The sequence below is a fragment of the Tachysurus fulvidraco genome, chromosome 6 (genome assembly GCF_022655615.1).
Source record: "Tachysurus fulvidraco isolate hzauxx_2018 chromosome 6, HZAU_PFXX_2.0, whole genome shotgun sequence".
Lineage (NCBI taxonomy): Eukaryota > Metazoa > Chordata > Actinopteri > Siluriformes > Bagridae > Tachysurus > Tachysurus fulvidraco.
Genome location: NC_062523.1, coordinates 17,107,145 through 17,117,846, shown reverse-complemented (window position 1 = coordinate 17,117,846; position 10,702 = coordinate 17,107,145). Strand labels below are relative to the sequence as shown.

The 10,702-nt window shown below is 40.8% G+C and overlaps 1 protein-coding gene across 3 annotated transcripts; it reads left to right on the top strand.

The window, feature by feature from the left end:
- The first annotated feature begins 1,376 nt into the window (after positions 1–1,376).
- Positions 1,377–8,316, top strand: nxpe3 (neurexophilin and PC-esterase domain family, member 3). Of its 3 annotated transcripts, none has more exons than XM_027164734.1 (6): positions 1,377–1,437; positions 3,321–3,490; positions 4,081–4,850; positions 5,727–5,797; positions 6,151–6,348; positions 7,580–8,316. In XM_027164734.1, the coding sequence occupies exons 2-6, from the start codon at positions 3,398–3,400 to the stop codon at positions 8,140–8,142; spliced, it is 1,695 nt and encodes a 564-aa protein (XP_027020535.1). In that variant the 5' UTR covers positions 1,377–1,437; positions 3,321–3,397; the 3' UTR covers positions 8,143–8,316. The 3 variants fall into 3 exon arrangements, with proteins under 3 accessions (XP_027020535.1, XP_027020537.1, XP_027020534.1); XM_027164736.2 differs by lacking the exon at positions 1,377–1,437 and adding an exon at positions 1,835–2,203 and having other exon boundaries at positions 4,084–4,850; XM_027164733.2 differs by lacking the exon at positions 1,377–1,437 and adding an exon at positions 1,836–2,203.
- Positions 8,317–10,702: the final 2,386 nt, after the last annotated feature.

Here is a 10,702-nt window from a genome sequence, read left to right as displayed (position 1 = left end):
GTGTGTAATCAAGTCTCAGTGTAAATGCACCTGCACTGTGATAGTCTCAGCAGTCCGTTTAAAGCACAGAGAGCATCATGAAGAACAAGGAACACACCAGGCAGGTCCGAGATACTGTTGTGGAGAAGTTTAAAGCTGGATTTGGATGCAAAAAGATTTCCCAAGCTTTAAGCATCCCAAGGAGCACTGTGCAAGCAATAATATTGAAATGGAAGGAGTATCAGACCACTGCAAATCTACCAAGACCTGGCCGTCCCTCTAAACTTTCAGCTCATACAAGGAGAAGACTGATCAGAGATGCAGCCAGGAGGCCCATGATCACTCTGGATGAACTGCAGAGCTCTACAGCTGAGGTGGGAGACTCTGTCCATAGGACAACAATCAGTCATATACTGCACAAATCTGGCCTTTATGGAAGAGTGGCAAGAAGAAAGCCATTTCTTAAAGATATCCATAAAAAGTGTCGTTTAAAGTTCGCCACAAGCCAACTGGGAGACACACCAAACGTGGAAGAAGGTGCTCTGGTCAGATGAAACCAAAATTTTACTTTTTGGCAACAATGCAAAACGTTATGTTTGGCGTAAAAGCAACACAGCTCATCACCCTGAACACACAATCCCCACTGTCAAACATGGTGGTGGCAGCATCTTGGTTTGGGCCTGCTTTTCTTCAGCAGGGACAGGGAAGATGGTTAAAATTGATGGGAAGATGGATGGAGCCAAATACAGGACCATTCTGGAAGAAAACCTGATGGAGTCTGCAAAAGACCTGAGACTGGGATGGAGATTTGTCTTCCAACAAGACAATGATCCAAAACATAAAGCAAAATCTACAATGGAATGGTTCAAAAATAAACATATCCAGGTGTTAGAATGGCCAAGTCAAAGTCCAGACCTAAACCCAATCGAGAATCTGTGGAAAGAACTGAAAACTGCTGTTCACAAACGCTCTCCATCCAACCTCACTGAGCTCGAGCTGTTCTGCAAGGAGGAATAGGCAAAAATTTCAGTCTCTCGATGTGCAAAACTGATAGAGACATACCCCAAGCGACTTACAGCTGTAATCGCAGCAAAAGGTGGCGCTACAAAGTATTAACTTAAGGGGGCCGAATAATTTTGCACGCCCAATTTTTCAGTTTTTGATTTGTTAAAAAAGTTTGAAATATCCAATAAATTTCATTCCACTTCATGATTGTGTCCCACTTGTTGTTGATTCTTCACAAAAAATACAGTTTCATATCATTATGTTTAAAGCCAGAAATGTTGCAAAAGGTCGCAAAGTTCAAGGGGGCCGAATACTTTCGCAAGGTACTGTACAATAGTGCTATTTTCTGATTGGCTATTGTGTAGCCTCTTTTTTGATTGTCTGATAAGTGTCAGGCTCGACGAAGTCCAAGGGAGACGCGCTTGGTTCCTGCCCGGTTCCATAGAGACAGCGGTGAGGCATATTAAATATATTATAAATACTAAGTTTTTCTGCGTGAGAAATACAATGTGTGGCGGGAGAGCGTGACAAAAGTCCGAAATGCATGACTGTCACTCTCAGTGCGTGACACTTGACAGCCCTGCCTCTGGTATTCTTGTTCAGAATGTATAACCAAAATCAGAGTCTGATGAGTGGTCTTTGGTAGTACATTTGGAATAAATAAGCATGAGAAAGGCTCGTGTTGCCAGAAACATGACTGTTTTTTACTTTATGAACAAACCATATTTGGACCCAAAGGGTTGGAGTGTTACGTATCTGTCGATGTTTGTATTTTTTCCTTCCGCTTTCACATTGGTTTCACATAAAACCTGTGAAAAGAAGACAGCTAGACGTCACGTGACATCCATTGGGCGGACATAGAGTTAGTCACTGTATTGGTCACGGGGTTAGAAGTGAGCACCTTCTTCTTCACTGTGTTAGGCTTTTATTTATTTTATTTTTATTAGGCAGAAAGTAAGCGTTTTTCATCGCATCACCTCCATTGCAGAATGGACCGACAGGAAGAAAACACACTTTCTGACTCCTTCCACCGGCGAATCGGTTCATACGTGGTACTTAACCGATTCATTCATCGATTCTATGGAGAGTTGCTCATCACTGCGCTTTATTGAAAGCGGTAGTACTAGTTACAATAATGTAACAATGATGGCAATAGTCGCAACCAACAGCGAAAACACCTGCCACCATCGGACCAGACTGGGAGACGGGGACAAGCTTGGTGAGGAATAATACATGGAGCTGTTCCTGTTTGGTTGTAAAGCCTTGTTTATGATCACTCAAGGCCGTGTAGATCCGTACAGTAGTGCATCTACATCAGAGCTGAGCATGTAGCATGTAGCTAGCTGTCTGCTAAAGGTAAATATCAGGGCTCGTGATTCCTGTGCTGGTGTTTACGTCAGTTCAGTAACGGAAACGGAAACAGTTCTGTTTTGACACCGAGCTGATCATAATGGATGTCCTTGTGTAACAGAACAGAGTCCTTCTTAGTAAAGAAGCCAGTAACGAAGATTATGCTCTATATGCAGTAATGGTCAGCCAGTGCAGACTGATACTGAGCCTGATATTGTACACTGTACCCCATGTTCTCTTGCTGAAATGAATGATATAAAAATGTATAGATGGAAAATACTATAAACGTTTGATTTGACTGAGCAATCTTTACCGTTCTGTAAATTTTCTCATCATATTTCTTTTTTAAATTGTCATTGAATAACTGCATATTTTCCAGACAACAAATCTGTTTACTATACAGTTATTCAATGACATTTTAAAACAGAAATATAATGAGAAAATGTACACAATGGTAAAGATGACATATCTGCGTTTAAAGATAATGGGACAAGAGTTTCTGCACCCTGAGGGGAAATTCAAAATAAAAGTCCAAAAAAAAAAAAAAAACCTTCCTGTATGATACTGTTCATTATAAATAATTAAATATAATGCTAAATCAACATGGGAACCACACTGAACATAACACAAACTACAAAAGAATACAGAAACAGTTTGGTGAAGTCAGCCGTTGTAGTTCTTGCTAGTAACTAGTAAGAGAGATATGCAACAACATAGTTGCAAAAGTGTTAATAACATAAAAACTAATTGTTCCAATAATTTTGCTCACCAGCGAATTAATGGTCTGTCACCAAAGGTGTCATATACTGAGATGTTTAATGCATCTAGTGATGACTTACTTTGTTTGTTTGCTTCTGTCAACTTTGCTAAGAGAGAAAATCCTTATATGTAAAGTTGTTCATACGTGAACACAAAATGAAACATGAACTCTGATATAGATGTGGCACTCCTATGTTATATATTTATTGTATTTTTTTCCTTCTCAGGTTCCTAATGTTCCTCTTGGGTTTTGCTGATGGCTAACTGGGTATGTTTCCTGTAATGATGAGAATGGTCTACAGCCATGGAGAGACAAATACCCAAATTTGTGACTGTATTTATTCTCTTGGCACTATCAGGGTTTATAATACTCGTCTGCAACATCACATCTCTAGAGGTGATTACAGCACATTTAGTGTCACACTTATCCACACAAGAAGTTTGTAGAAGTAGATGCTATGTGCCACTGATGTACATTGAATGAATGATCTGTTTATTGTTTCAGATACATATAAACTTTAAATAAATGGCACGGCTTTGTGAGAAATACCCTATTTATGCACAGAAGAAAATAATAGGCTTTTTAGCTCGATATATTGAATGAATGCCTCTACTGCTGTCTAGGTCTGCATAATAATATATTTTAATACAGACTTGGTGCATCCAAAATTGTGATGTTAATTTTTTACATTTTATATCAATTTGCTAAAAATGCAATTCTGAACATTCTGAAGTTCCTGGTGAGTTCATGTAAATTATGGTAAATTTTTATAATTTGTATGGCAGATCATATGCACGTTCATGATCATGCACATAATTCAATATTGTCACAGGAACAGATTTGTTTGGAATTTACAAAAGAAAAAAAATTGTAAAGGACACTATAATTTCTAGTTTATAAATATCTGGAGCTATCAAGCTTTGTTTTGTGAGTTCTGCTTTGATTGTGTGTGAACATTCAATTGTTCTTCATTTCTTTGCTCTCAGAAGTTGAGTGGACAGGTTATATCCACCTTCAACCAAATACAGAATAGCATCCACTCAGCCTTTAAGTCCCCTGGAAGCTTGTGGCCACTAGAGTTAAACCACACATACTGTGCACACTTTGGCCAGGAGCCCTCAGCAGAAGAGGCGAATGAAGAGAGATATCTGCTTAGCTCCATTGCCTGGCCAGGCCCGTTGGTGCAAGGCTTGCCTGTGGAGCTTAGCAGTGACCCTTCAAAGAGCTACTTTGTGATCCAAGGCCCAGCAGAGCAACAAATAGGTGGTCAGCTTGTGGTTAATGTACATGTGCAGAACTTTCTGGGGCTGCCTAAGAAGCATGGTGGAGATTTCATTATAGCTCGGCTACATTCACCTGAACTTGGTGCTGGCGTTGTGGGGCAGGTGCAAGACCATCATGATGGCAACTATACAGTGCTGTTCCCACTTCTTTGGGTTGGTGTAGCATGGGCTGAAATAACCATGGTACATCCAAGTGAGGCGGTGGTGGTGCTCAAGAGGTTGCAAGAGGAGCAACCCAACCGGGTGTTTTTTAAAAGCCTGTTCCGCTCTGGCTTCCTATCAGAGACCACCGTGTGTAACCTGTGCCTGCCACTCAACCAGCAACCACTCTGCAACTACACTGACCCTGAAACCGGAGAGCCCTGGTATTGCTACAAACCCAAAATTCTTGGCTGTGACAAACGAATAAATCACTATAAAGGGGGCTATAAGAAGAACCTCATTACTGAATATGAAGCACAGTTCTTTCAGAGGTGAGTGAGATGGGAACTAGGGTCTGTTTGGGCAGATATTTTTAGATACCATTTGTTCATAATTTTTAAGCGCAACTAAAGAAATTATGTATGCCAGTACTGCAATATTTCATTACCATTTGTTCTGGTCCAATAAAGTGTCATTCCAAGTGTGCTTATATTTATTGCAACCACACTGGGACATTTCACAGTTCAACAGTTTGAATCAGTGCATATCTGTGTTCCATTCATAAATTTACAATTCTAGTAATAGTTGGAAACGTTTACCACTGTAAAGTTAGAAGCATCATCAGTGGACACAACAAATCATACATTAACTTTTGACTTTAAATATGAGTTTAAGTTTCCTTCACATTTGAAGTATATGTTAAGTTTAGTTTGGGCATCTAAATTAATAAAAAGAATAACTAGACTTGATGGTGAAGGTAATATTTCCTCAGTCAACGCTGTTGCCTTTGAGTTTGATTTGTTTGTCTGAAAAGCAATTTATTATGTACTATATTGCTTTCTTCACCGACATACAGACATTTTTTCTGTTAATTTTGGAAATCTAAAAACAATGACTAATAAAACAAGATTAAACAACACATATTTTAAAGCAATGTAACCAAAGTAATAAGACCTTTGCACTCATTGCACTCTATACTTTTTTAAATTGTTTGCCTTAATGTATCTGTTAAAAGCTGAAAAAAATAAGGTGGAAATCTTTAGTTAGAATTTAATATCAGTAAAAGGTCCTGAGATAATTTTGTATTCTTGCTCTAAAATAATAAGAATAAAATGATAATGTAAAGCAAAATAATTATCAGGTTGTTTAGTAATTTCTAAACAGTTTTGTTTTAGAGACAGTCATGTATGTTTTACATTTTGTTTCAGTGATGTAAATATTAAAGTTCCTATACATGCATCAGGAATGGACAATGTGACTGTATTACCTGCAGGAAAAGGTAATTTTTGCTTTCTTTTGTATTACATTTGTTTGGTCTTGCAGCATCGATTTAAAATTCAACCGCATAATGTATAATATCTTACTAATGGGTTTGTTCATTAAGGGTTTTTTAATGAATACCAAGCAATAATGCAGGAATTACCCTTTGAAATCCAAGTATACAAACCAATTACAAATAAAAAAACTGTTTTGGTCCTAATGCCTTGGCATTCATCTTGCAAGGATTGTTAAACCAACTGTGATGGAACTGATTAAATCTGCACTATTAGCAGTTTGACTATTAAGTCCAAACACAGGGCATGTCTCTACAGTCTGGTTCTCTGACAAGTATTTTTTATTTCCCCCTCCAAGGTCTAGCCAAGTTAAAAAACTATTACAAAACTGCCGGCTTCTACTTTCACAATATTTGGAGGCCTTTGCATGGTGCAGTCCTCCAGCAGTTCAATGATTCCTCAACCATAACACAGTGTCTTAGAGGGAAGATTATGTACATGCTCGGAGATTCCACTGTGCGACAGTGGTTTGAATACCTCACTGCTTCTGTTCCTGGTAAGTGCAGTTTTATAAATTATTCATTATCTTTTTATGAGGTGACTCCAAATATTATTACATTTACAAAGGTGTAAATTATTTAGAAAACAATATTTCAGATATTGTTTGTCAGGATTCAGCCCAGACTTTTGGCCATGTGCTTCTGTTTATGTTCTGTGTCACGTGTTTGCCCTGCCCTTGTTTACTCCTTTCCGCCTCTGCACACCTGTTCCTTATGTGTTAATTGTGTTGTGTATTTAAGTTATTAAACCTGTTTGGGTCTGTCTTCATCCCTGCAATGTGACAGAAGAAGGATTCCGCCACTTAAAAACGTCGCCTCACTTCTTGCTGGCGGAGATGTCACCAGCCCAGTTTAACTTTGTTTTTTTTCCGGTGTCCTGGGACATCTTCACTTCCTGGTTTCCCTTGGAGGATGCCGTCGCACTTCCTGTCTGCTGGGGGTGTTCCAGGCCCTATATTTTTTTCCCAAGGGGAAAATAACTTAAATACACAAGACAATTGACAGATCAGGAACAGGTGTGCAGAGGCGGGCAGCGAGAGACAAGGACGGGGCAGACACGTGACACAGAACATAAACAAAAGCACATGGCCAAAAGTCCGGGCTGGATTCTGGTAAAGGTCATCTCATGTCTGACTTTTCGTAGTGAGGAAGATATCCAGCATCGCCTTTTTGCACAAAGAAGGACACTATTCACCTAATTTAAAAAAAGTCTTTATATCTCTAGATTAATGAAGGGCATGTGATTAAAGCTAACTGGGAGTAGCAGGTGTCAATGCACAGATGTAGATAAAACAGAAACTTTTCTTAGCAGAAACATGGAGAAATGCTCCAACATAAATCATAGAAATTGGCTGATTTAATGCCCAGACATAGAAGAAGTGTGAAACAATTTGATGTTCTGTAAAACAAAGAATGGGTAACTAAAATAATCAGACACTGTTACTGTGATCTTTATTGAAGCCACTATTGAGAGACCAAATACTTTTTTTGTCTAATTATGACCTGTATATGTATTATGTTATATTTCTATACGTAATCTATTTTTCTGAAATGTTTTGCTTGAAAAGTATGCTTGTGGTATCTTTTTTTAAAATAAATGCTACTTATTTTATAAAACATGTTTTATAAAGCAGTGAAATTCATACCGTCAAGTATGTTTTTATTTTGGGCCACTGTACCTTGATCATTGTTTCATTTTATTAATTTTGTCATGCCTGTCTTCTACAGAACTGAAGGAGTTCAACTTTCACAGCCCTAAGAATGTGGGCCCATTTATGGCTGTGGACAGCAAAAACAACATTCTGGTGAGCTACAGCTGCCATGGGCCACCCATCCGCTTCACTTCAGTGCATTCCTCTGAACTGCACTATGTAGCAAATGAGATAGACAGGATAAAAGGTGGGCCAGACACAGTGATTCTTATGAGTGTGTGGTCTCACTTCAGCACTTTTCCTATTGAAGTATATATACGGCGCCTACGACACATCCGCAAGGCTGTGGTACGGCTGCTGAACCGTGAGCCAACAACTTTGGTGATGATCCGCACTGCCAACCTGCAGAAGCTTGATCCAGAGAGCAGCTTGTTCAACAGTGACTGGTTCTCCCTGCAGATTGATTCTGTTCTGCGTGCCATGTTCAGAGGACTCAGTGTGCAGCTGCTGGATGCCTGGGAGATGACTCTGGCCCACCACCAACCCCATCTTCTACATCCACCTCCTGCTATTATCAAAAATATGATAGACATGATACTTTCCCACATCTGTCCAGTTGGAAAAAAGAGGAGGAGTTAACAAAAGACTAAAATAAGTGGCAAAGGTGAGGGTTTGACATTAAAGCATTTGCCACAGTTCACATTTGACTCACTGAATACTTATTCCACATTAATAAATGAATTCTGTCTTTGTTTACATTGGAAAGTAAATTACTAACTAATCACTCGTTTCATAATAAATTAAGTAATTGTTGCGGTTTGGTCATGTATTTATGAATTATTACTTTTTTGGCAATGGAAAATTCCTTTATATTTTGTGGAGAGACTTCTGTCTCTATGATCGGTCTCTATGCTGTTCCTGAATGTGTTATGTGATAACATAGGAAGTTTATGCAGAGTATTATCTATTAACTATTTCTGAATAAGATTTAAAGCCAAAACACTTGTAACATAAAATATGGAATTATGCAGTGACTATGTAGTGTTATACTAATCCAAATAGATGCTTCCAAATAGGGTGAGCATTGTTTCTAAGAGAAAATATGAGAATCTACATAATAATAATCTGCTGGATTTGGGGCTCACTTTTAAAGCCAAAAACAAACAGCATTTTCAAAAACAAAAAACAGCCAATGAATAGGTAATTTGATTCATGGTAGGTGTTGAATCCATTTGCGAGGAATTTTAATGAAGAAACACAATATAAACAATCCAAAACTGCAGACAGAATCAACATGGGAAAACCAGGCATAAAATCCAAAAACCAGAAACAATTTGGTCAGAAACCAGACAATCTGGTTAGCACACAAATCTAAAAAAAAATCCAGAGACATGTGACAACAAATAACAGAAGTGTCCATACAGAGGCAAACAATAGAAACAATAAAAACTTTGGTAAATTCACAGTACTTTGTACATTGACCATGGTACATTGTAGTGAGAAAAATTAGACAAGTCAGCTGCGTTACTTGGTCCGCAATGCATTGCACAGTGGACTGTACTGTGTTGCACAGTTATTCTGAGTAGCTTATTTTGAACCAGTTTTTCAGTTGCATGGCTTACAATAGTTCATTCCTAAGGCTACACTTTACCAGCAATTCCAGTCAAATTTAGTGACTTTGGAAGTGGAAAAAAGAACATTCCCACTACAGTGACTGGTCACTCTTAAGCAACCCCACGTCTTCCATAAACAGACATTGAGCTCATACAGTGTAAAATCCCTCAAAGCCTTTAGTGCTTTTTCAAAATAATGTTTACTCTGTTCATGCAGTTTTTGAGATCTCAAAGTGTTTTTTTCCCTCTGTAGGAATAAATGGGAAATATTTTGAAAAGTCATACAGACAAAACATTCGTGCTACAGAAATGAAACTTGCCAGTCTGTAATACTGATTTCCTGTATTCTGGAAAGGGAGTATTAGGCGAAGTGAAGGAGGCAGAAGCCGAGGCACCAGAAAAACACGTTTTAATGAAACGAGCAGGCAGAGTAAACAAACAGTAAACAATAACGGACACTGGAATGGAGTGAATGTGGTGCTTATATAGGCCAGTGTAATGAGGAGCAGGTGTGCGAAATCAGTACGTTGGTGATGAGCTCCGAGCAGGTGGGGCGTGCTCCCTGACACCACCCCCTCCTCCAGGGGCGGCACCAGACGCCCTGACCCGGTGACAAGGCCGGCCCCTCGAATGGGACGCCGGGCAGCGTGGATGTGAAGCATGGAACTCCGCCAGCAGTGCCGGATCCAGCATGTCTCGCCGAGCCACCCATGACCGCTCCTCCAGCCCATACCCCTCCCATGGAAGGTAGGGTGAATGCAGTACCTTGGCGGCAGTTCTAGCTGGTAGGACACGTCGTTGACCTGGTTGGCAATTTTGAAGGGCCCAATGAACCGAGGGCTCAACTTGCGGCAGGGCAACTTCAGTTTCAGGTCTTTGGTAGATAGCCACACCAGGTCCCCGGGACGGAAGCATGGCGATTCCAGCCACCGAGCGTCGGCGTGTCGGCGGGTGTTGCGGAGGGCTCGACGCAGCTGGGTGTGTGCAGACTCCCACACCCTACCACTCTCCCGGAACCAGGAATCGACTACAGGCACATTTCTAGGGAACAGGGGCGGTTGGAACCCCAACACACACTGGAAAGGGGTGAGTCCTGTAGTGTCCTGGCGGAGCGAGTTCTGGGCATACTCAGCCCATGGCAGAAACCAACACCACTCCCCTTGATCCTGGCTGCAGTAGGTCCTAAAATAACGGCTCAGTTCTTGGATCTTTCGCTCGGCCTGGCCGTTAGCCTGCGGGTGGTATCCTGATGTTAGGTTCATGGACACCCCCCAGGAGTTTGAAGAACCCTCTCCAGACCCGGGATGTGAACTGAGGCCCTCGATCCGAGACGATTTCCTCGGGGAGTCCGAAGTTCCGGAAGACGTGATGGAACAGGGCTTCCGCTGTCTCGAGGGCGGTCGGCAGGCTCTTCATGGGGATGAAGCGGCAGGCCTTAGAGAATCGGTCTACCACCACCAGGATGCAGGTGTGGCCCTCCGACCGGGGCAAATCAGTCACAAAATAGATTCCCAGGTGAGACCAGGGGCGCTGAGGGATAGGGAGCGGCATTAGCTTGCCCACGGGCAGGTGGCGTGGGACCTTGG